Consider the following 26,097-nt stretch of genomic DNA (forward strand, 5'->3'; position numbering starts at 1 on the left):
GTGTTGTTTGGACAGATGCAAGCATCCAAATGCCTGTACCCCCCACCACCTGCTAATCGGAGCCGCTCATCCCCCCCAACCCTCCTGAAATTCAGTCCCAAATCAGTCCCAACGTGTGACTTCGAGAGGAAGGAAGTGCAATCATATATATCAATCTGTCAATCTATCTATTTATTAAGTGTTGTACTTTTACATTGGAAAGGACAACAACTAGTAACGTGTTTCCTCAAATAGAGGACTCCTTTAAGAAATAAACGCCTCCTTTTACCCCGTAGAAGGTGATGCCACAAATTGGCTGCCTTTACAATATTTTTGTAAAAAAAATCTAATATTTTGCAAGTATTTGTTGTATATTCTTATTTTTATTTATCATCCATAATAATTCAAACATTTTACTTTTTTTTTATTATAGTATAGCATCATGTTGTGTAACACAAATACAATTATATTTTATGCTTATACAATAAATATTCATGGATATTTCAATTGTAATATCAATCCATCCATCTTCTTTCACTTATACCATCTGGTTGCGGGGGCAGCAGCCTAAGCAGTAAAGCTCAGACTTCCCTCCTCCAAGCTTCTTTGTCCAGCTCCTCCCGGCCCGAGTTTGGGTGTCTGACACGGAAAATATCGGGTCATATATATTTTGAATGTTATTTTTAACACTATGGTTTCTGTAGTGTTTTACTTTAAAATGTCAGCATTTAAAAAAAAAATGCTAAGAAATATTTGAGAGTCAGATGCAGCCATCAAAAGAGCCTATCTGGCTCTCAAGCCATAGGTTCCCAACCTCTGGCCTAGGGGAAGTAAACGAGGGCAACTCAGACTGCTTTTGGAATGCAGCCAACATCTCTCCAACGTGTCTTGGGTGTTCCCCGAGGCCTTCTACTGGTCGGATGAGCCCTGAACACCTCCCCAGGGAGGCATCCTGACCAGATACCCGAGCCACCTCATCTCACTCCTTTCAATGTGGAGGAGCAGCAGTTTTACCTGGGTGACAGTGCTTCTCACCTTATCTCTAAGGGAGAGCCACCCTGCGGAGGAAACCATTTTCAGCTGCTTGCACCCCACACCCACGTGACCTTTTCTATCTTTCAGTCACTTTCGACACAAGGACGGTAATATAACATAGAATACTAATAATAAATATATTTGATGTAAAAGAAAGCATTTTAATATCTGTAATAGAATTGGGCATCGTTTGAATTTGAGCAGTTCTGGTTCTGGTTCCGATTCCAATTCCTTGTTTCAATTCTTCTCCCTAATGATTCTCGAATTCGATTCTTTTTGGAGGTAGGGTCATAAAAGTTTGGTTTAACTTAGGGTGCTAATCAAAGTTCTTGGATTAAATGTCTGAATGGCTCCATGATTTTTTTTGTTGTTTTTATATGAGCTTTTTATGAATTACTTCACTATGAATTTCTCACAGGGCCATTTTCAACCATGCTTTCTTTTTCTTTGCCGTTCATCCTAATAAGGGTCGCGTGCTGGAGCCTATCCCAGCTGACTTTGGGCGAGTGGCGGGGTACACCCTGGACTGGTCACCAGCCAATCCTATTTTCAACCAGTATATACTGTAAATATCAAACCCTTAACATAAATGTTTGAAAGTCTCTTTACATAGACGTACACATTCACAAATGAGTTTTGTTTTTGAAAAGCTCATGAAAAAGCAATGACATGTATCCTGTTGTTTGTGTTGGAGAGTGTCTTAAGATGCAGAATAGACAAAATATAACTTAACCATGTTACTGAGTTCCTACTAACCTGCGTGCAGAATACTAAACAAGTACAGTAAATGGAGTAACGCGGGGACTGGTCAACTTCCTGGCTAAAGCTAGCGTTAACGTCAGGTCGTTTGTCTATGAAAAAGTACACAGCCTTACGTTAGCTGGATATTGGATTTGGCCAAATGGTACAAAGTATAATTTGTTTGCTGCTTCAATGTTGGCATCAGATCGACGTCATTTGTTGTTTTACTTACCTGACTGGTTGGAAGAAGTCCAGTAGCGCGTCAAAATCACTCTGGAGGTGGTGTTCAATCATGTTAGTGGTGCACCCTCCTTTGCATGATATGATGGCGTTGCAAATGTTGCACTGCACTGTTCATTTTTCTTGCAGAATTTCAGCCAAACTTCCCAGCGCCGTTGCACACTGGCCATAGTTGAAATGGCTGAACACAAACACTTCCTGACGATTCTTCGTTAGTGTTCACCGGCTTATTTGTTGGTGCCATTTTTTCCGGTCGACGGGCTGGTCGGTCATCAAAATGTGGAATCCAAATGTTAAAAAATGAACGATACCGGGTGAATCGGAATGTTAGTCCCGGTTCTCATCGATGCCCCACCCTAATCTGTAAACTGTCACAATACAGTCGTCTCGCGCTACATCGACGTTCGAACATCACTCCCTCACTCTGGCGCGGTTTTTCCAAAATTAATAAATTGCTGTTTCGTGGTTGACTACGGCCATTTATTTGTCTAAAAATATTGAAAGACAAGTCATATGTGATATTCTGGTCACTAGGTGTCAGTAAGGACACAAACCATTGATGAAACATGACGTTACATGACATTACCTTAACACTGCATGGCATGGTCAGCCATGGCATGTGCGACATGAGAGTAAAAAATAGTTCTTCCCATTCCATGTGAAGGTGGTAAGGTTTTGTCCTTCTAATTTTAAAACCTTTCTTAAGTTTAAAATACAGTAAATAGATTGGAGGCTAGCTAGTTAACCCGCTAGCTTGCTAATGTTCAAAGCCATGGCTGTCTCGTGTGTCCCTGCAGTGATCCCGTAGCCTGCACATTACAGTTGAGCAATGTGATGTAAACATGTCGACAGGTCTCTAATAATGGTAAAGATTGTGTTTAGAAAGTCATAAAAAGGTTTTCTATGCTCTATGAAAATATTAAATGAAATATTACATCTGTTAATACTGAATTTTACTTCACGGAAATTCACTTTTCAGGGTCTGGTCTGGAACCAATTAACCGCGATAAATGAGGGATGACTGTATATGACATGTTAACGCAACTTGTAACTAACCTTCAAAAGAATATCCGTGTGATAAGCCTTAAGGTGCTGCTTGAGATTGCAGCCACTTTTACCATTTATTTGTGGAAAGGAATGATTAAAAAAAAATCAAATTAAATAAATACAAATTAAAAAGTCTTACTTATAGAAAAAAGCCTGGCACTCTCTGCAGGTCAGTATGTAATAAATGCCCTTTGCTAGTATTGGAGGAAATAAAGCATGTGATGTTGCACCTGTCTAATAATTCAACTCAGATAGTTTTATCTTGTCTGGAAATAAAGCCCAAACCCTTACAAATCACAATTTTGGCTAATATTTTCAAGTTTTTGTTGTTTTTTTGTTGAAAATATTCCAGCAGCTTTCTTTCTTGCAGCTGTGCCAGATTCTAATGTTTATTGGTGGTTTTTACAGAAGAAGAGCTGCAGGACAGCTGCACTAAGTTCACTCCTGCATGATTGGAGGTCACAGGGAGACAGCCGAAAGGGACGTCAGCCTCTGTCTTTCATATGGCAAACAAGTGTGCACTATTGTAAACATCTCTGTCTTTTGACGTGGACAAATGTTTCCACTTGACAGTTGGCGTGAGAGAGGCACGGTGTGTTCCACTTCAAACATATGCTACTATACTTAGTCGTCAACTAGTCCCACATGGCTCGAAACGGACTTATTTTGTCCTGCTTGTTGACCCACATTTTGTCGTGTGTTGCAGGAATCCAGGAAGGATCGGAGTGCACCAAATGTAAAAATGACTGGGCTCTGCGGGCCGCCATCGCGCTGCTCTACGTTCTTTGCACGCTGCTCACCATCGCTGTGGCTGTCCTTGGGTACAAAGGTCAGCCACCATGTGACCTTTTGTCCAGTACACATGATGCACCATTTATTTTTTTGGTCTGTGACATTCCAAGCTGTTTTACCTCAAACCCAATAATGGTGTGTGTCCAGTCCAATCCACCTTATTTCTGGAGCACATTTTAGACCCTTTCCAAAGTGCTGCACAACATTGTAAAAACAATAACTAGTTTATACTCCATTGAACTTCCAATTAAAACAATAAAAAGTAGAAAGTCAAGTAACGGCAAGATATTTAAAATAATATATTTTTAAAAGGGAATAAAGACTCTAAAATATAGCGTCCATCTATTTTCTATTTTCTCTTATGCTCACTAGAGTGGCGTGGGTATGCTGGAGCCTATCCCAGCAGAGAGGCAGGGTACACCCTGGACTGGTCGCCAGCCAATGGCAGGGCACATATAGACAAACAACCATTCACACTCACATTCATACCTATGGACCATTTAGAGCCTCCAATTAACCTAACATGCATGTTTTTGGAATGGAATTACCAGCATATAAAAGACCAAAAATAACATTTTAATTGGTTCTCTATACCAGTGTTTCCCAACCTTTTTTGTCTGGTGTACCCCCCGAGCCTTTTTGTCATACCATGAGTACCCCTTCACTCATACTTGTTGATACATCTCCAAAAGTAGAACGTAACACAAGTGTTATGATTTTGGCCCAGCTGTGCCACAGGTTATTGTCTCTCTGGGGAAATTAGTTGTAGCGCTCATACGTTATTTTATTCACGTCATTTTATTGTCTGGATTAATATGAAATGACTGGGAATATTTATTTAGCATTTTGGAGAAGCGGCATAGAAAATGGATGGATGGATGGAAATCCACGTACGTTTTCTCGGCTGGGCATGCCCGGAACACCTCACCAGGGAAGCGTCTGGACAAGATGCCCGAGCCACCTCAACTGGCTCCTCTCGATGTGAAGTAGCAGCCGCTCTACTCTACTTTTTTATTATTAGTACTATTTTTTAATGCCATGGGTGCGTTGGATTGGGAGGTGATTCTGTTTTTTCCCCCTTTTTTTCAATTATAATAATTCATTTAAATAAATAGGAACTCAAGTTAAAGGGAAATTTGATTCATGTTTAATAGTAGTATATAACAAAGTTAGTTTTTATTCGGTATGAGGACAAAAAGCCAACAAAATTTAGCTTATATACAGTATAACTGTGTTATAATACTATATATACTGTATATACTATATATACTGTTATTATATTGCTTATTTGTTTGTCAGACAATCATACTTTTGTTAATTAAAAAAAAAACCTCATTAAACAGACTGAGGTTTACATTTGTCACACTGGAGAATTAATTCATGTGCTTGTACCAATTAAATTATGTCCCAGGTGCATGCAAATGCAAGCATAATAGGTCTGTGTCACTAATTTTGTGTTTTTTTAAATTGATTTACTGAGCTGATATTTAGAGTTTGAATGTGAATGATGCTCCCTTTGTGTACGTTTGTACTGCTTTGGCTCTAATGTCTACCAGATGAACCTGCAGCCACCACCGTAAACGACACACTTGGCTTAACGAGGCCTGACCTTCATTTATGGTTCTGTGGTAATTTGTATAGCCAGGCACCGCAAGCCGAGCAGCAAGTGTCAGGAAGGGTTTGTGAGAGCGTTAAATGGCTGATCTGTTTGTGTTTTCACATGTACTTGCAGATGAATGCGCATTAGCTCAAGTTATGGCTAACAAAAACACACTGAATAAGCCCTCATCCGGTTAGCACACCTGTATAACCTTAATAGCTTCCACTAAAGGGCGACAGGTGGATGGAGATTAATATGAGCAAATAATAAAAAATAGTTCCAATTTAAGAGTGCATATTTCAAATACACCCCCCAACAGAACAACAAATAAGGATGCAGCTTGCCATAGATTTCAATAGATCAGGGGTCTCCAAAGTGTGGCCTGGTGGCCATTTGCGGCCTGCGGCTGATTTTTTTTAATGACCTGCGGAACATTGTAAAAATATAATTAAACAAGAAAAAGAAAAACAGCAAAAATGGAAAAATCAGCAGTAATTTTACAAGAAGAAAGACAAAATCTTAAGAGAAAAAGTTTGCAATCTAACGAGAAAATAGTACGAGTATAAAACTGTCATATTATGAGTAGCATAATGTTGAAACATTAAAGAAAAAAGTCATTATTTTTTAAAAGTCATAATGTTATGATATAGCCATGGAGACAAACTTGTAATGTTACAAGAATTAAGTCAAAATATTTTGGGAATAAAGTCATAATACCAAGAAATTTATAAAGTTGAAATAGTTGGAAAATTAAAAAAAAAAAACTGCAGAAATGAAAAAAAACAGCTGTAATTTTACAGGAATAATGTCAAAATATGAAGAAACAAATCATAAACTAGAAAACAAAGTTGTAACTTTACGGGAATAAACTCATAATATTATGGGGAAAATAATGCCATTTTAGTAGCACAAAGCAGAAATATTAGACAAAAAAATGTTTTATAAGAAGAAAGTTCAAATAGCTGGAAGATGAAAAAAAACAACAGCAGAAATGAAAACGGCTGTAATTTTACGAGAATAAAGTCAAAATATGAAGAGAAAAAAGTTGTATTCTAACGAGAAAAAAAGTTGTAGTTTTACAAGAATAAACTCTATTATGTGGAAAAATGATGTCTTTTTAGGAGCAGAAAGTTTAAATATTAGAGCATAAACTATTTTTTTTACGTGGTAATATGAGAAAGAATAAAGTTGTAAGTTTTGGAAAATGGGGTTGGGGAAAAGGGTCTAACTTTATAGGAATAAAGTCATAATTACAAAAAGAAAATTTACTAGCAGAAATGCGTCTGTGTAGGCTCTCAGTCATACAGGAGTTGTCCAACGAGGGAAAGGCTTCTTGAGACGTCATCTGTACTTCTGTGAAGAAAGTGTCAGACGTTTTGCTCCTCATCCAAAGAGCTTCGTCAGCGAACTAATAAGTGCTGGTAGCCTAGGCCTTAAATACAGTAAGAGTGGGCGGAATTGGTGTGCCAACACCCTCCTGCTATTGTTTCCTTACACTAAGACTGGGCGGAGTAGTGGTATAATCCTCTCCTGCCATTAGCACCTCCGATCAAAGGGAAGTGTCGCTCCCTGAGTTGGGTATGAACGACTCTGATACTGGCTCGTTAGCATCTATTGTTCTGGCTCGGCCCTGGCTTCACCTCAATTGCAAGACTAAGAGCTGTGGGTTTCGGTCTCAGTAACCTGCTGAACACAGGGTCCAAATTAAACCTCAAACCACCATTCCGATTCAATGATGGGTTCTGTTGTTTGACAAAAATAGCTTCCTTTACTCCTCTTTCAAACCATCTGTTCTCTTTGGCCAAAATCTTTACCTCGCTGTCTTCAAAAGAGTGATTGGTTGCTTTAAGGTGTAGATGTACTGCTGATTGAGGCCCACTAGAATTGTCCCTGCGATGTTGATAAAGCCTTTTTTGGAGCATTTGCTTAGTTTCCCCAATGTAAGCAATGTTACTAGAAGAAAGTTAAAATATTTGGAAAAAACAGCAAAACACCTATATCACAAAACTGAGATGCAGTTTTTCTTGAAATACATATAACGTCGTAGCATATCTACATGTGTTGCTTTATAAAATATCAAAGTGGCCCTTGCTTTCTTTCAGTTTTCACTATGTGGCCCTCACTGGAAAAAGTTGGGACACCCCTGCAATAGATGCTTGTATACTGTGGTGCCCTCTAGTGTTCATCAACAGATTTCTGAAGAAATTTCCTGCACGTATTAGTAGAGCTCTTTACTGTATAACTGTTGCACGCTGCATTGTATTAGCATCTGTTTTTTATATGATATCAGTGACCACATTACTAAAGAATGAACTTCCTTTCTGCTTATGTCAGTGGTCCAGAAAATGGACAACGTCAGCGAGGGTATGCAGAATTACGGCGGAAAAATCAACGCAGTGGAGACCAAATTAAAGAAACTAGGTGAGTGGTCAGCGCTCAAAGTGGAGAAAAATCTATTTCAGGATTCGGTTCAACATCCATTTTGTTGAAATTGAGAATTTCCCTTCATTTTTCCCTATGGAAAATAATCTGTTCCAGGATCAAACTGTGGCCCCCATGAAACTGTACAACAAGAAAACCACAGCTAATAGCAGTAAAACCTAAAATGTTACACAAACAACTGCTTTGAGCGTGAGTCCGTTTGTGGCCAAGTTCTTTAGTGCAAATGTGACCATGCGTTATGGCCTCCTGCACGAGCAAGCACTTTGGCAATGGAAGCGAGGGAAAAATTCCCTCTTACGGAACAAACCTGACACAGAATCTTCTTCTCTTGTCAAGTTCTTTTTCCTCTTAGCTACCCTTGCTAAGGCTGCTCCTTCTTTTGGGATAAGTGTAAAGAAAACGCAAAGTGAACCTTTTAATGCCCGCTAACCTGAAGCCATTTTTGTGTTTTTATTCCTCAGACTATCAGACAGGTGAGAAGTCCATGAACGCCAGCAGTGAAATCAAGACCTTTAAGTCAGACCTGGAGGCGCTGCAGGGTCAGCTGGAAGACATCGCCGTCAGGACAAGTAGGAACGGGGACATCTTGAGTGAACTTCAGGTCATCGGAGATGACACGCAAGGCGGCCATGTTACCCTGCAGAGTTTACTGACGGGCAACGCCGCCTCACTCCGTGGGGTCAACCAGACCTTGGGCACTTACGGCGGCATGATTGGAGACCTCCAAACGGACACGGCCAGGCTTCAGTCTGAGATCCAGGGCCAGGTGAAAGAGCAGAGCCAGGCTCAGGTCGGTATCAGTGCTCTCAACATCAGTCAGGCTCAGCAGCGCAATCTTCTCAGATCGCTGCAGAAGACGGTTGAAGACACTGGCCAGGCAGTGCAAAAACTCCAGATTGGCTATCAGACTTTGCAGCAGACAGCCAGACAAACGCAGACTGATATAGACTGGCTCACGGAGAAGGTACAGAACCTCCAGGTTTTGGCTGCAAACAACTCTGCATCCGCGCGGTCCAATGGTGAAGCCTTGGATGATTTAGGGGCACAGCTGAGCACGCTGGCGAGCCAGATCCAGAACACCTCCATCCTCACTGAGGGCCACGATCAGAGTCTAAGAGAACTCATGGACCACCAGCGGGACCACGATAACGCCACCTCGTCCAAGTTTGATGTGATGGAAACCCGCCTGGACAAGCATGAAAGCAGCATGGACCGTGTGACGGGCAACGTGAGCTTCACCACGCAACTCCTCGGGGCCATCAGCTCAGACCTCAACAGCCTGAGGTCGTGCGCTGAGACGGTTTTACGCCACTCAGACCTCCTGGTGGGTTTGAACAACAGCGTGAGTGAGGCCAAGGTCGAGAGCGGAGACCTGCGGGCCCAGCAGAACGAGCTGGTGGCCAGGCTGGACAAGGAGGTCAATGACCTGTCTGTGGTGATGGAGGAGATGAAGCTGGTGGACAGCAAGCACTCGCAGCTCATCACCAACTTCACCATCCTCAAGGGTAACGTTACGTATTTGTTTGTGGAAGCTTGTGAAACACTTCAAAACACGCACCCCTACTGTATTTCCTGTGCTATTTGTCTGACAAATACACCACATGGTGGCCCTGTTCTTGAACCCCATAAGTTGGATTGACTTGAAATGTCTCACAAAGCTCAGTGCATTCTACAAAACACCCACTGAAACTTTAGGGTGTTTAGTTGAATCACTCACACAGTCTTACAAAAACTTAAATGCTTTGCAATTAACCTCCGGCCGTCTGTGTGGCATGGATGGGAAAAGAAATGGTAGCGATTGTAAAAAATCATCTAGAAGTTAATTTTGTAGCGTGAAAATGGCCCAAAAAAGGCTGCATCAAACCAAGATGTCCTAATTGTCTTTCAGGACCACCAGGTCCAAGAGGTGCCAAGGGGGACAAGGGACCCCAAGGGCAAGTTGGCTCCCCAGGTCAGAAGGGTGATAAAGGAGACAAAGGGATGCCAGGAGTGGTGGGGCCTAAAGGCGAAAAAGGTCCTCTTGGCCCACAAGGTGCGACAGGTCCAAAAGGTGGGCCTGGCCCACGAGGCCTTCCCGGGGCGAAAGGAGCAAGAGGGCCTGGGGGTCGACCTGGGACCCCCGGAGACAAAGGTGATCCCGGAGTCCAAGGGCTCCCTGGCAGAGATGGATTTCCGGGAGTGCAAGGGCCACAAGGACCGCAGGGCCCCAGAGGAGCTGCGGGGCCCGCTGGCTTGGAGGGTCCACGTGGATCTGTTGGACCTATCGGGCCTCCTGGTCCTCCTGGGCTTCCTGGTTTACCTGCGCCAGTGCCTCTGCCAGTCAAGCCTACTGTGGCTTCCAAAGCAGCTGATGAACCACAAGGGTCCAAGCAGCCTGCGACTTCAGCTTCTGGTCAATTTCAAACATTCCATTTCATTACAATGTAACACATATTTACCATGTATGTGATTAAGCTTAATAACCCTGAAAGGGTCCTTAAGATTTACTCACACATTTGACCCTAATGGCCAAAAATGTAAGCTTCCCAAAAACTGCTGTAAAACTATCATATATTCATATTATTTTCCTACTTCAGCCTCAGATATACCGATCAATTATTAATTATACGTAGTTTGTTATTATATTTCTTTTTAAACTGTATGTTATGTTTGTATGTGCTGTTTTTTGATGGAAAAGAAACACAGCTCAAGTAAAAACAAGACTTTTTTTCCATACATACCACCATGAAAAAGTAACGCCATCTGGTGGTCAAACTTAAAAATGAAAAATTGAAAGCCAGCACAGTTGTCCCTCACTACATCGCAGTTCCAAAATTGTGTCCTCAATCTATTGCATATTTTCAAAAATGTATTAATTATTGTTGTTTCGTGGTTAAATAAAGCCTATTCTTGGTTAAAAGAAATGCATATTTAAGCAAATTATACTTATTCTTGGCCTAAATTAAGCATTTTCAATTTAAGCATAAAAATGGCTAAATGAACTAACTAAATGAATTAAAATACAAATACATGGCAGAAGAAGCTTTCTAATTGTGAACATAGTGTTATACATTGGCCACTAGATCCATCCATCCATCCATCCATTTTCTAAGCCGCTTATCCTCATTAGGGTCGCAAGGGTATGCTGGAGCCTATCCCAGCTGGCTTCGGGCAGCAGGCGGGGTACACCCTGGAATGGTCGCCAGCCAATGGCAGGGCACATATAGACAAACAACCATTCACACTCACATTCATACCTATGGACAATTTAGAGTCGCCAATTAACCTAACATGCATGTTTTTGGAATGTGGGAGGAAACCGGAGTACCAATAGAAAACCCACACACGCACGGGGAGAACATGCAAACTGCACACAGAAATGCCCAGCAGCGATTCGAACCCAGGTCTTCCTGATCTCCTGACTGTGTCTGTGTGGCCAACATGCTAACCACTAGACCACCGTGCGGCCTGGCCACTAGATGTCAAGTTTAAATTATCTCACAACAGGCACAATAATAATAATGATATGATTAGGGAGGCTCTGATCGATCGGCCACCGATCAAAATCGGCCGATTTTTGTGAAAAACCACGTGATCGACATATGTCGATAAATGCCTTTCAACACCAATCACAAAAGCCGATCGCCTCTGGCTCGTACTATGGCAGCATGCAGCCTGTAGAGAGCGTTCCCTGCCCACTTTCCTTTCCTTCACACTGCACAGGCGTACCAAACCCAAAACTATCATGTCTGCCGTGTGGGACTTACCTGTCGTTTGTGACAGTGATATAAATTTTGCACCGTGTGATCATCAGTCAAACGGCAGCTAATGTAGCCACTGAACGCTGATGTGTGTCTACTAATGTGGACACTGGCCCCATGTGCGTGACAGTCAGAAGTCTAAAGTAAATAACCCAAAAAATAATTGAATTCAATGGACGAGATGACCATGCTTGGTCAGCAGTGGAAGACACCGGTTTCGCCGGCTGTGCTCTCACTTGGAACCCACCTACATGCTACTGGACGTCCTGCTGGAGCTCCACCAATGTACTCGATCTCACATCCACAGCCTCAATTAGAGAAGGTGTCCCATCCTCTAAGTTTCAGCAGTGACATATGTTCTCTTGAAACGTAAGTCAAATATGTTTTTGACTAAATGAAGGTGATTTTAGGGTTCCCTTTTTCATATCATATAGCCAATAGTAAATTTAAGAATTTATGTGATTGGTATCGGCCGATTTCACTCCTGGATGATCAGTATCAGAATCGGCAACATAAAGCCCTGATCAGATAACACTGGCTGCTGTTGGGAACACATTTACTGTGACACACACACAAACAGAAGTTTTATTTACGTCTTAAATGGCTTATTTAATCTTATTATGCTTATTATAATGGGTAATACGAGTGTAAAGCCATTTAAAGCCGCCATTAATAGTACATTTATGAGACAGCCACCGCAGGACGCTGTACGCTGTCCAGGAAAAAAACAAGTAACTCGTAACGTGTGAGTTTTATCTTATTCATGTCTAGTATGTCTTAGTTTCAATGATTATGTCTACTATATAGGGTAATACAAATGTAAAGGTGACTATATGGGTGTTATTTCATGTTTACAGGGCTCTAATCATGTTAAACATATTTAGAAGATATTAAACATGTTTTCTATGCCATAAATATGAAAAGATTCCATTTATTAAAATGGAATCCTACTTTGTGGAAATTCACTTTTCGCGGTCAAGTCTGAAACCAATTAACCTCGATAAATGAGGGACGACTGTAGTCTATATTGAGATCTTACCATAAAAGATTGCATTCGTTTATTTTTACAAATAAATATTTTCTTATTTTTTACAAATGGCTTTCAATGGGACATTTTGGTCACGAGGAACAAATGTGCCACTTTTTATGTAGCATTGCCATTTGTGGCTCATTTAATTTTTTAAAAATGAATATTCTATGGCTAATTTCAAATAGCTTGAAAATAATGTGAAAAAAATAAACTGTAATGTACCTCAGAATGTCATAAGGATTGAATTTTGAATTACTTTTATTTCAGGTTGTCCAGCAGAGTTCAGGAGGTTTGGAGACAGCTGCTATTACATCTCCTCGGCCTCTCAGAAGCTCAGCTACGACGAGGCCAGCATGTTTTGTTCTGCCAAGGAGTCTCATTTGCTAATTGTCAACAACAATGAGGAACAAGTGAATGAAAAACCACATTCTTGAAACAGAAATTTTCATTGTACCTAATGAAGTGGCCCATGTGTGTCCTCCTCAGGTGTTTGTGAAGAATGCCGTGACAGGGAAAGGTTTATTCTGGCTAGGCCTCACGGACAGGGAGGAGGAGAATGTGTGGAAGTGGGTGGATGGAAGCACGCCTGTTTACACGTGAGTTTAAAATGTCCTTTAAATCTTTCCAATCCTTGACGTTCAACATGTTACCTGTTCCGTTCATGTGGTTGCTTTCAAAGGAAATGGAATCCGGGTCAGCCTGACAACTGGACACATGGTCAGGCACACGGCGAGGACTGCGGGGGTATCATCAATAACGGCAACTGGAACGATTTCTACTGCACCGAGCGCATCGGGGTTATCTGTGAACGCGCCGCCAACGGTCATTATCTCATATCGATCACGATGTATCACATCAAGACACCATCCATGAAATACAGTACAGTATAAGTTATAGCTTTAGTGTCCCGCAAGGCATGCTGGGTAGCTTCCTGTTGGGAAGTGTGTGTTTCCCAGCATGCCTTACAGGTTGTATATTATTAGTATTAGTATACATGTTAGCGTGTAAGCATTTATTTTGATACCTGCATAGTCTGTATGGTGCAGTTACATTATGTATCCCATATTTTTGGATTGCACCGTGAGGTATACGTTTTGAGTTGATGACCTCCTGTTGATTTTTGTTGTGTGAGTCAGGGTATAAATATCCCGCTACTGTAATATGCTGACTTTGTAGAATTTATGACCATATATTTGTACATTATCACCAGTTTAGGGTAAATTGAATGGGTTTTCTACCAAAAAAACATCCAAATTGTGGAGATTAAAAGCACGAAAAGGTGGGATTTTGCACAAATAAATATGTTAATACTGCAGTAACTTGAAAGAAACATCTCCTGGATGCATTTGCATTTAATAACAAAAAATATACATATATATTTTACATGCTAAATGATACATTAAAATGATTTCATTATTAATATTAAACAATTAATACATTGCATTAATGATTATTATTAATTGCATTAATAAAATACATTTCATTTTGTTAAATAACAAATATGAATATATGAATATAAATATATGCAGTATTGCATGCAAAATAGTACATTAAAATGATTTAATAATTACTAATGATGAACAACAATTACATTTATTAATTATCAGCAGCAATAGTCATTTTTATTTATAAGTATATCATAAAACAGAATTGAATTTGTAAATTAAATTTCATATTACATTTATCAGGAGTATTAATTTATTAAATCATAGAAAAAATATTAAATATAAAATACCTAAAATTAAGGATGCTCCGATCAATGCTGCCGATTCCGATAAAAGTGAAAATCAAAAGTGAAATCGGCCGATACTAATCACATAGATTAAGTGTACATTTTTAAATTTACTATTGGCTATATGATATGAAAAAGGGAACCATAAAATCACCTTCATTTAGTCAAAAACATATTTGACTTACGTTTTCAAGAGAACATATGTCACTGCTGAAACTTACAGAGGATGGGACACCTTCTTTAATTGAGGAGGCTGTCGATGTGGGATCGAGTACATTGGTGGAGCTCTAGCAGGACGTCCAGTAGCATGTAGGTGTGTTCCAAGTGAGAGCACAGCTGGCGAACCCCAATGTCTTCCACCGCTGACGAAGCATGGTCATCTCGTCCGATGAATTAAATTATTTTTTTGGTTATTTGCTTTACTGTAGACTTCTGAGACGCACAAACGGGCCAGTGTCCACCTTTTTGGCTACATTAGCTGCCGTTTGACTGATGATCACATTTTGAGCCTCGAAAACTCACCATACTCTGTCAAGTGTTTGTTCTTCAAATGCCGTATTAAATTAAAGCTTTTTAACATGCTACCGCGGCGAGATATTTTCCGTGGCATGTTTTGCAGGTTGCAAAATTTATATGAAACAACAGCTAAGTCCCACACGGGAGACATGATTGTTTTGAGTTTGGCACGCCTGCGCGGTGTGAAGGAGTAGAAAGTGGGTGGGAGATGCTCGCTACAGGCTGCATGCTGCAATAGTACGAGCCAGAGGTGATCGCTGTTGAAATGTGTGTGTGTGTGTGTATATATATACAGTATAATATACATTTTTTTTTCCAATTTTTTTGTTTGATAGCTCCGGTTTCGTAGCATCATCAAAGACGGTGTGAGCTGCCTGAGTGTTTCGAAGACAAATGCTACGATGGCCAAGATGAAGGAGGTCTGGACAGACAGGACCGGACTGTTTCTGAAGTGGAGCTTCACTTGGCGAAGACTTTGGACTGATATCTGTCTTAAAATTGACTTTTGCCCAAGACAGATCATGCGCTTAGACAGCGCACCATTGTATGTATTATTGATGCAGTATTGGTACTTGTGGAGGTAATTTGAGAATGTAGCTGTGTATTTAGACTACATTTCATTCATTGGTGCACACATGGTTTATCTGTAAATAATACTTTATTAACCTTGTACCATTTCTTGACTACCTTACTTTTTTTTTAATCCAAAGATGCAATAAGAAATGAATTATTTTTGTACTATCAGATTCTTAAAATAGCCCCTACTACAATCAATAGGAATAAAGTGAGTGTAAGATTGTACTGTTTTTATATGATGATGAATTCACAATGACAAATATAGCATATAAAATGTGGCAAGTGCCTTATTATTTGCATGACTGATATTTGCTCATTTGTGTCATTTGTTTTCTTTTTGTGGGAGACACACCATTGATTACAATAAAACAGTCTTTTAAGGTGTGAGTCTTCAATAATAAATAAACTGACTTTTGATTACCTTAAGATTCTTAGGGCACTGGGGACGACTCGACTGGTTCTGCAAAACTATACTCCATTTCATGCAATGAATGGGCAGTTGAATAAATGTGTTTGTCATAATTATGAAATTAGTTCGCAGCTAAATTTTCCTTTTATGTAAATTTGTTTTTTTTAATTATTTTTTAAAAGCAAACAAAACATCACTAGTATCTTTCGTATTATTATTATACCTAATGAACGATAGTTTGGGATTATTTTAAACTTTTTTTTGCATTGCTTTACCGAGAAAAATGACGTCACGTGAATGTGACGATGACTTATTTTTATGACAAGGCCAGTAGACGACCCATGCTTACGTCATAGCGTCTGAACGAGTCATCTATTAATAGACTATCAGCACGTTTTACAAATGAATATAAGAAATCAATTCAAGAGTGATTATAGTCTGTTGGTTGTTGTTTCGAGCTCAAACTGGACTTTGACTCGCTTACCCGGCATGCCTTGCGCGTCGAAGGAGTGACTGTGTAGAATCGGGTTCGTTTGGCGTTCGCTGTCTCCAATTGTGTCGCTAATATGCATTTTTATCGCATGAAATAAGGCGCAGGGGACGGCTATAAATAAAAAGTGACATTTTTCGTCGTGTCGTGTGCTCCAATGATGCCTCTCTTCACGACGAACCCATTTGACCAAGATGTTGGTGAGTGGCTGCTAGCTGTCTACATGCTAACAACATGGCTAATATCTGTGTGCTGTGTTGACAACATTGTTTTTGTGTGGCAATCGTGACTTTTTAACCTTACACTTGAAATGTGTTGGCACGTTCAACACAATATAATAATGATAACAACCACACGCGTCTGTTAGCTCGGCAAGTTACACGACCTAGCTGGCTAACCGTACGACGCTAACTAACTAGCAACCTGTACACATCACCTTATGATGACGACGAAGTAGAAAGCACCTGTAACAAGGTAACAAATCGGACAAAATACACCTTTCAAAAAGGACGCATTTGAATCAAAAGTTTGTTTTGCGGCTGAAACATAACGTCTCAGGAACACATTGCCCGCTGAAAGCACAGATGACTATAAGTCAAAAACAGTCCTTCAAGCCGCTCTATGAAAAGTATTATTTACAAACCACGCTGTGGTATTGGAGCGTGTACATTTGCTTGTAAGATTGTTTGGTCAGATTGCTCAGTGATGCTAACGAAGCTAGCTGGCTCGCGAGTGTTTTGTAGTAAAGACATTTTGATTGTAAGTCTAGAACCCCCTAAAACGCACCCATGTACTTTTGCTCTGAATGAGGTCAAGTGTTGGTCATAATTGCGCGTAAGGTGAACGCAGACATCACGTCGTGGCCATCGTGGTCGTTGGCCTTCTTGTCTTCCATTCACCTCTTCAAGGAGAACCGCACTTTTTTGTAATTTTGCCCATCATCCACAATCTTTACGTGAAACATGACCACGCGTCTTTCTCTTGTCAGTGCGTTTTAAAGATAACAAAAAACTCTAGCATGTGGGAGCCAACGGTGCACTTTGACTATAAATCCCTAAAACAAAATAATGCGATCGGACACCAATCTGTACTGACTTGGAAACAAGAACAAGCATATGAACAACTATGCATAGACAACCAAATTATTTGTAAAGTATTAGCCCATGTTTTAATACACGGCTAGATGGACTGTGTTGGGTGCTATGTGCTCCCTGTATCACAGTTGTCCGTCTGGTGTCTTTTCCAGTTTATTTTGGGTAGGTGGAAAAAATGGATGGTAACACTGTATTCCACACTCCATTTCTGTGGGCCTGGCTTGACAAGCTCCACATTTATGCCAAGTCATGCCTGTGGAATGACTTGCCCTTCATTTGCTACCTTTTCAAGTTTTGCTCTCTCGCAGGCTGAGTTTCTAAAACCTGTAGCTCATCCTCCGTATATTCAGGCGCAAAAAGGTAAGGTACTGGATCCTCATTAATCCAAAAGTAGTCGTCGTCTGCAGCAGCTCTCACAAAGTCTGCCATGATTAGTAGTAATAAACAGACACGTGCTTGACATGCTACTGTTGTTGACGGAATCGGTGCGCCCAATAGAGAAGTTCCGGTAATGTTCTAAAATGATCAAAATACAGTATTTTTATGATGAAAATACAGCAAAATACTGTAAGTATTGCATGTTATCATCAATGTACCTGTGCATGGGCACAGCATGTATAGAAAATGATAAAAGGTTTGTTTTTTTAGAGGGCTTTATAGTCGAAATTACATGCACTGTTAGCTCCCTCATGCAAACTCTTTTTCTCTTTTGAATGCAGACGTGTGCTCATGTTTCACATAAGGATTGTAGATGATGGGAAAATTCCCCAAAAAGCGCAGTTTTCCTTTCAGAAAGGGGTGTCCAAATTTTCATTTTCCAGTGAGGGCCGCATACTGAAAATGAAAGGATGCCTACTTTGATATTTTGTGAAGCAATGCATGTAGGTACAGTAGATATGCTAAGAAATTATATATTTCAAGAGAAAACTACATCTCAGCTTTGTGATATTGGTTTTAAAAAAAAAAAAGCGTAATATTAGTATGAACTTAGCTCTTTTTTTCCACCATTTTTGCTTTTTTTTTTTTTTTAGTTTTCCAAATATTCAAACTTTCTTCATCAATAATCTTAGTAAATTTCCTTCTTGTAATATTATGACTTTCACTAACCTAATTTTCCAAAAATTACAACTTTATTTTGTTTTGTTTCTCATGATATTAAACTTTTAAAAAACATTTTTCCTAAATATTTTCAGGCTACGCTGCTAAAATGACATTATTTTTCCTCATAATAGTACATTCTTTAGAATTTATCCTTTTTTCTCAGAATACAACTTTTTTTCTTGTAATGTTTTGACTTTGTCATAAAATTGTATCTTTTTTCTATTTCACCTGTTTTTTTTCCCCCAAATTTTTTCAACTTTCTTCATAAATAATCTTTGTAAACTTTTTCGTAATATGACTTTTTGCCCATATTATAACTTTTTCCCAACCTAATTTTTCAAAAATGAAAACTATTTTGTTTGTCATAGTATTACAACTTTTAAGAAATTTTTCTTTAATATTTTAACTCGGCGCTACTAAAATGACATGAATTTTCCTCATAATATTATGAGTTTATTCTTGTAAAATTGTGACAGCAGTTTTTTTCAAATGTTGAAACTTTTTTTCATTAGGTCTTTGTAAATTTACTTTTTGTAATATTTTGACTTTTATTCCCATAATATTTTAAATATTTTAACCTTTTTGCCAGGCTAATTTTACAAACATCACAACCATATTTTGTTTTATAGTATTACAACTTTTCTTGTTGGTATACAACTTTTTTTTCTCGTAATACTTTGACTTTTATAAAATAACAGCTGTTTTTTCCAATTTTTTTTCCCCAACTATTTAAACTTTATTTTAAATTTCCTTCTCATAATTATGACTTTATTCCCATAATATGGGGGGGGGGGAAATATGGCGCTTCGCGGAGGTTTGCGCTCTCACAGTACCTTTGTAGTTTAATATATAATTGCAACTTAAAAAAAAATTACCATATTTTTTGTTTCATATTTCAACTCTATGCTACTAAAATGACATTCTTCCTAATAATATTACAATGTTTTTCTTGTAAGATTACTGTTTTCTAGTTAGATAACTTTTTCCTCTTAATATGACTTTATTCTTGTAAAATTATTGCTTATTTTTTCCATTTTTGCTGAGTTGGGATGTCAGGTTTATACTGTGATTAGTTAAGTCACTCACACTTTTCATTTTTTTCCCTACTTCTGATTTGTTCTGCGCCTGTAGAGAAAGCAACCAGTGAGATGAACACAGCCGAGGACTGGGGCCTCATCTTGGACATATGTGATAAGATAGGACAGCAGCGCACAGGGTTAGTCTGAAATACTTTTTATCATAGCTTCTCCACAAATGACCTTTGACTTTATACTGTACTGAATGGTTGCATTGTTTGATTGTATGCGTTACAGGCCTAAAGAATGTCTGCGCTCCATCATGAGAAGAGTGAATCACAAAGACCCTCATGTTGCCATGCAGGCGCTCACTGTAAGCACGCACGTCGTCAACATACAACTGCACTGTCATACATAGCACCCGCTGCTTGCTGAGAAGAGCGATACATGGTTGCATGTGAAGACCAGGGCCTGTTGCACAAAACTAGGATTCGGAAATCCAGGATAAATGACTGAGTTGAGCTCAACCAACCCAAAGCAAGAGCGTCTAGGCTTAATTGGTTGCACAAAGCCCAAGCCAGGATGAGTAGACACTGATTATTCAAGCTAGGTGAAACCAATCCCGAATCAGTGCGCATACACGGCATCCTTAAATAGACCCCGCCAATCGATCACAGTGTCACCGATTCACCATGGCAACGATAGCGGCTTACTTTCCCCAATGGAAGGCTGACGAGGAATACAAAGGAGAGGCAACACTGCCACGGTCGTAAAACAAAGCGAAAGCATGGCAAAGTATTGCAGAGACTATGTACAATACTGTGTAAGTAGTGCACAAATACTCACTGCACCACTGAAATCATCATTACAATCCAAATAGTTCATGTTGATTGTTGCTTGTTTAACAAATCAAGAACAGCGGTGTACACTAACATCTATGAACGCTTTGTTTTATTAGCATATCACCATTACTCGCTTCCGGTTTCCCCTCAAGTGCTTCTGGGTAACATCTCCAAAAACGTAGTCACACTGACTATGAATCCGTTTAAATTGTAGGTGAAATTGAGTGCAGATGTGAAATTGTGTAACTCCATCAGACTGTATAACTGCTTTGATGTGTATTGATATTTATATGGGATGTGTATTTTATATACTGTATAGTATGTGTAAATGATCTAATGATTGCAGCATCACCTAAAACCCTTTATGTTCAATGATTGAAATTAATGATGGCAAATGTTGTAATAATGACAGTGTGTGTAGTTGAATATGATAATGTGTAATGGGCAGTGGAATAATTATTGGTTTCCATTTATGGCGACTACTGATTGACATAAGGGATGAGATGAAACAGATCCTAGACCTTAGCCTGGTCTGGAGCAGGCTAACTCCAGACTAAATCTCCATGGTAACCTATGTCAGAACATATTCCACTTTCCCTTATCCTACTTTTGTGCAACTGGATCATGGATAAATTGAGCTAGGCTAACCAAGATATCCCGGCTTAATCTCTTTTTCCTAGTTTTGTGCAAAATGTTTTTTTTTGTTTTTTTTTTTAAAGAGGGGTCATTCTTTGGCAGACCAGGGGCTTCATTTATAAAACTGTGGATTCCAGCCCACAACATAAAATACTCAAACCTCAGAATTTACGTGCGCAAGAAAATACTCTGATCCAAAACACTATGCAGTGCATATGTGTACACAGTCTTCTCATTATAAATCTTAACTGCAGTAAATGGTGGAAAGATGGAGATGGTGACTCTATAGAAGGCGAAATTTGCAGAGACTGGAAATGCCAGTGCTTGCGGTAACAGGCGTATGCCAATTTTTTTGTAAATGAGGCCCCATGTGCATGTGTGTTTATGAGCAAGTGTGAACAGTGGTTTGCCAGTCCAAATGTATTCGAAGGTCACCACAACAAAATTAATGTACGGGAAACACTGATGCATTTGTCTTCTGAATAAAAGAGCAAGCGCTATTCATGTGTCCTTGCAGCTTCTGGGTGCATGTGTCTCCAACTGTGGCAAGATATTCCACCTGGAGGTATGCTCCAGAGAGTTTGCCAGTGAAGTCAGTAACGTCCTCAACAAGGTAGCCTCTCGTCTCCACACTCGTGTGTGACCTTATTGTCGAATCCATGAAGTTGCTGTAATATTTTGTTGTTAGGGCCATCCTAAAGTGTGTGAGAAGCTGAAGGCACTGATGGTGGAGTGGGCAGAGGATTTCCGCAATGACCCCCAACTCAGTTTGATCTCCGCTATGATAAAAAATCTACGCGAGCAAGGGGTCACTTTCCCCGCTGTGGGCTCGCAGGTAGGTTTTAAAAATTATAATAGGTGTGGACAGTATATGATGATCACTGTCTTGCAGGCTGCAGAGCAAGCTAAAGCCAGTCCTGCACTAGTGGCCAAGGATCCCGCAACCTCCACAAACAAGAAAGAAGAAGAAGACTTGGCCAAAGGTTAAGTATTGGGACACTTTGGAGACTAACATTAAAGAACATGTCTCTCTTCTCAACGAGCAGCGAGTCCTGCTGTGGGCCAGATATTTTCAAAAAGACATGTGTATCCCACTCTGGTGTTACAAAAAATTTCTATCCAAATGAGTTTTTAAAAAAAAACAAGTCACATAAAAGCACATTCACTAGCTGTGCATTTGGTTCAATCAGAAGCTTCAAAAACTGACCACAGCCTACTTGGTCGCGCATTAGAACGCAACTGTTCAAGTATCATGGTTTAGTACATGTGCATTATTTTTTTTAGCAGCGATCACTTACATCCAAGCCCAAAACACCCGTGCGTGTGCACGCATGCACAAATACCGCCATACGAAATAAAACCAACACCTGTAAGTGCTGTTATTAAAAGGTTTAAAAAGATGTAGTGTAATCATGCACATTAACTATGGCGTCCTGTAGCGCTTTTTAATGGACAACAGTATCAATGTTTAGTCATTTGTATGTATCGTATAGTATGTATTCATCCTATGTGCAGTAGTCTTCTATGGTCACAATTGTAGATTCATAAATTGTTCACAATTGTAGATTCATAAATTGTTATCACGAGTTAATTTATAAATAGGATGTATGCGCTATATTTGTTTAGAAGACATGTCTTCTCTCCCCACCCACATGTAGCCATTGAGCTGTCATTGAAGGAGCAGAGACAACAGAACCAGACGTCCTTGTCCAGCCTCTACCCGAACACCTCCAGCCTAATGTCCTCACACAAGTCTGACGGAAGGAAGGTCCGTGCCATCTATGACTTTGAGGCTGCCGAGGACAACGAGCTCACCTTCAAGTCAGGGGAGATCATCACCATCCTGGATGACAGGTTAACACACACACACACACAAGCACCAATGTGTTGTCACCTGACTAAAACGTTTTTTGTTCAGTGACCCCAACTGGTGGAAGGGGGAGACATACCAGGGGGTGGGGTTGTTTCCCTCCAACTTTGTTACTGCTGATCTCACCGCAGAGCCTGAGATGAGTATGTACACACACACATTTTTCTGCTCAGCTTCAAGTTTCCCGTTAAACTGTTGCTTGTTTTTCTACAACTAGAAGTGGTAAAATATTAGTAACCTCTTGGATTTTGTGGATTTAAAAAAAAATATTTAACCAATATTCATTTGTCCTGTGAAGCACTTTGACCAGAATCTGAAAATGCAAATCTCCTTAAATCTCCTATTTTGGCACTTGAGGTGTAACTGAATTGTACTTTTGAACACGTGTTGACTGTTACAGTGAAGACTGAGAAGAAGACGGTGCAGTTCAGTGAGGACATTCAGGTGGAGACCATTGAGCCTGAACAGGAGCCAGTTTTTATTGATGAGGTAAGACAAACTGGTAGCTTAGTATTCTCTGGCAGACCAGGTGAGTGTGAGGTGTGTTCAGAAGCAAAGTTACAATGCCATTTACTGGACAGAGCTACTTTCAAAGACGGTCCCATTGTGTGTTTTCAGCAAGGCCCAGCAGGTATAGCGCCACATGTATTTGTGGTGGCCCGCCACACAGTGGCGTGAAAGTGTTTGCTCCCTTCCTGATTCCTTGTTTTTCACAAATATTTCAGATCAAACTAATGTAAAATATTAGTCAATGGCAACACAAGGGAACACAAAGTGCAGTTTTTAAATGAAACTTTTTAAGGGAGAAAAAAAATCCAAACCTACATGGCCCTGTGTGGGGAAAAAAATGATTTCCTCATCCAAGAGGTCACAAAAGACCCGACATCATCATCAAAAGAACTGCAGGCCTCACTTGTCTTTGTTAAGGACTGTTATTGACTCCACCATAAATAAGACACTGGGCAAAAACGGTCTGCATGGCAGAACCCACTGCTGAACAAAACATTAGGGCTGGTCTGTTTTGCCAGAAAATATCTTGATGATCCCCAAGACCTTTCGGGAAAATACTGTGGTCTGACGATACAAAGGTGAAATTTTTGGAAGGTGTGTGTCCCATTACAGCTGTTGTAAAACGGCACATTTCAGAAAATCATACCAACAGTAAAATGTGGTGGTGTGAGTCTGGGGCTGTTTTGCTGAATCAGGACCTGGAAGACTTGCTGTGATAAATGGAACCATGAATTCTGTTGTTAACTACAAAAATCCTTAAGAATGTCTGTCCATCTGCGACCTCAAGCTGAAACCAACTTGGGTTCTGCAGCAGGAGAATGAGCCAAACACACCAGCCAGTCCATCTCTGAATGGCTGAACAAAAACAAAATGAAGACTTTGGTGTGGCCTAGTCAAAGTCCTGCCCTGAATCATATTGATTCTGTGGTATGACCTTTTAAAAAGGCCGTTCATGCTCGAACGTCCTCCAATGTGGCTGAAGTACAATTCTGCAAAGATGAGTGGTCTAAAATTCCTCTGTAAGAGACTCATTTCAAGTTATTGCAAATGCTTGATTGCAGTTGTTGCTGCTAAGGCTGGCCCAACCAGTTATTAGGTTTAGGGGGAAATCACTTTCACGCAGGGGCATCTATCCATCCCCTATGCCGCTTCTCCTCATTAGGGTCGTGGGGGCATGCTGGAACCAATACAGGCCCATGTAGATTTGGATTTTCCTCCTCCCTTAATAGTTTCATTTCAATCTGCATTTTGTGTTTAGTTGTGTTGTCATTGTCTAATATTTACATTTGATGATCTGAAAGTGTAACATGCAATAAAATAAATCAGAAAGAGGGCAAATACTTGTTCACACCACTGTAAATCAATGCATGGGAAACACTGCTTAAAATACTTCTCTGAAAGCTAAATGTAAAAGAGCCCCAATTAACTTTCCTGCTATTTACTGTTTTACTATGTCAATGTCTCAATGAAGTCATTAAAACATCAGAGCAAGTAGTAGTATCATTGATTGTTATTTCCATATGGTTCAGGACAAAATGGACCAGCTCCTGCAGATGATTCAGAGTGCTGATCCCACAGACAACCAGTCAGACGCTGTAGAGTTGCTGCAGCTGGAAGGTAAACATCGCAAAAGGATTCTCAAACACGAAGTGGATAAATATAAAGTGGGTATGAGATATAAAATACAGGAAGTGGATAAATCTAATTATAAAATGCAAGGGTTTGATAAAAAATATGAAATACAGGAAGTGTAAACATGATAAAACACAGGAAGTAGATACAAAATATGAAATACAGGAAATGGATCAATATGATGAAATACAGGAAGTGGCTATAAATAAAATATAGGAATAAAGCGGATACATGATAAAATACAGTAAGTGGATAAAATATAAATGATGGACTACATGGAGTGGATACAAAATGATAATACACGAAGTGGATATACAGTGGGGCAAAAAAGTATTCAGCCACCAATTGAACACGTTCTCCCACTTAAAAGATGAGAGTTCTCCAGTTTTTATCATAGGTATACCTCAACTATGACAGACAAAATGAGAAAAAAAATCCAGGAAATCACAGTGTCTGATTTTTAAAGAATTTATTTGCAAATTATGATGGATAATAAGTATTTGGTCACCTACAAACAAGCAAGATTTCTGGCTGTCACCGATCTGTAACTACTTCAAGAGGTTTCTCTGTCCTCCACTCGTTACCTGTATTAATGGCACATATTTGAACTCATCAGTATAAAAGACACCTGTCCACAACCTCAAACAGTCAGACTTCCAAACTCCACTATGACCAAGACCAAAGAGATGTCAAAGGACACCAGAAACAAAATTGTAGACCTGCACCAGGCTGGGACGACTGAATCTGCAATAGGTAATCATTTTGGTGTGAAGAAGTCAACTATTATTAGAAAGTGGAGGACATACAAGACCACTGATAATCTCCCTCGATCTGGGGTCAAAATGATCACGAGAACGGTGAGCAAAAATCCCAGAACCACACAGAGGGACCACTGATCTGTACTAATAAATCTGGATAGACCATACGTCGCACGCGCCTGTGCAAGCAGCTGAAGCCACAGAGACACCATCTTACCACTCACATCTCGTACGTAGCAGACTACATTCACACAGCGTACATAGTGTAC

General features: G+C 39.8%; 1 protein-coding gene across 1 annotated transcript in view; it reads left to right on the forward strand.

The window, feature by feature from the left end:
* The window catches only part of LOC129177597 (collectin-12-like), a 42,431-nt gene that overhangs the window by 12,728 nt on the left and 3,606 nt on the right, over positions 1-26,097 (forward strand). The window contains exons 3-19 of the mRNA XM_054768891.1: positions 3,749-3,871; positions 7,769-7,855; positions 8,338-9,381; positions 9,765-10,268; positions 12,914-13,056; positions 13,133-13,242; positions 13,326-13,468; positions 16,498-16,569; positions 19,696-19,780; positions 19,878-19,953; positions 21,576-21,671; positions 21,747-21,893; positions 21,951-22,041; positions 22,717-22,912; positions 22,977-23,071; positions 23,329-23,417; positions 24,968-25,055. Of these exons, the coding sequence (XP_054624866.1) occupies positions 3,749-3,871; positions 7,769-7,855; positions 8,338-9,381; positions 9,765-10,268; positions 12,914-13,056; positions 13,133-13,242; positions 13,326-13,468; positions 16,498-16,569; positions 19,696-19,780; positions 19,878-19,953; positions 21,576-21,671; positions 21,747-21,893; positions 21,951-22,041; positions 22,717-22,912; positions 22,977-23,071; positions 23,329-23,417; positions 24,968-25,055 (3,189 nt within the window). The remainder of the gene's footprint in view (positions 1-3,748; positions 3,872-7,768; positions 7,856-8,337; positions 9,382-9,764; positions 10,269-12,913; positions 13,057-13,132; positions 13,243-13,325; positions 13,469-16,497; positions 16,570-19,695; positions 19,781-19,877; positions 19,954-21,575; positions 21,672-21,746; positions 21,894-21,950; positions 22,042-22,716; positions 22,913-22,976; positions 23,072-23,328; positions 23,418-24,967; positions 25,056-26,097) is intronic.

Source organism: Dunckerocampus dactyliophorus, chromosome 2, assembly GCF_027744805.1.
Source record: "Dunckerocampus dactyliophorus isolate RoL2022-P2 chromosome 2, RoL_Ddac_1.1, whole genome shotgun sequence".
Lineage (NCBI taxonomy): Eukaryota > Metazoa > Chordata > Actinopteri > Syngnathiformes > Syngnathidae > Dunckerocampus > Dunckerocampus dactyliophorus.